The following is a 354-nucleotide window of genomic DNA, read 5'->3' on the forward strand; positions in this document are numbered from 1 at the left end:
GCAGAAGTGGGTCCTGCAGAAGTGGTTTCCAGGGTAGTAGTTTCTACAGAAAAGGTTCCAAGGGTAGTAGTTTCTGCAGAAGTTGTGCCCAGGGTAGCAGTTTCTACAGAAGTGGTTCCAAGGGTACTAGTTTCAGCAGAAGTGGTGCCCAGGGTTGTAGATTCTACAGTAGTAATGCCACGGGTAGTAGTTGTGGTGCCAAGGGTACTAAGGGTACTAGAAATGGGTCCTGCAGAAGTGGTTTCCAGGGTAGTAATTTCTGCAGAAGTGGTGCCAAGGGTGCCAAGGGTTGCAGAAGTGGATCCTGCAGAAGTGGTTTCCATGGTAGTTTCTACAGAAGTGGTGCCAAGGGTA

The 354-nt window shown here is 49.2% G+C and overlaps 1 protein-coding gene across 1 annotated transcript in view; it reads left to right on the forward strand.

Annotated features, from left to right (window-relative positions):
- Positions 1 to 311: 311 nt before the first annotated feature.
- The window catches only part of LOC107750120 (uncharacterized), a gene marked incomplete at its 3' end in the record, with an annotated part of 5,136 nt that continues 5,093 nt past the window's right edge, over positions 312 to 354 (forward strand). The window contains exon 1 of the mRNA XM_016565387.1: positions 312 to 324. Within this exon, the coding sequence (XP_016420873.1) occupies positions 322 to 324 (3 nt within the window). The remainder of the gene's footprint in view (positions 325 to 354) is intronic.

Source organism: Sinocyclocheilus rhinocerous, unplaced genomic scaffold (genome assembly GCF_001515625.1).
Source record: "Sinocyclocheilus rhinocerous isolate Xijiao unplaced genomic scaffold, SAMN03320098_v1.1 scaffold27419, whole genome shotgun sequence".
NCBI lineage: Eukaryota > Metazoa > Chordata > Actinopteri > Cypriniformes > Cyprinidae > Sinocyclocheilus > Sinocyclocheilus rhinocerous.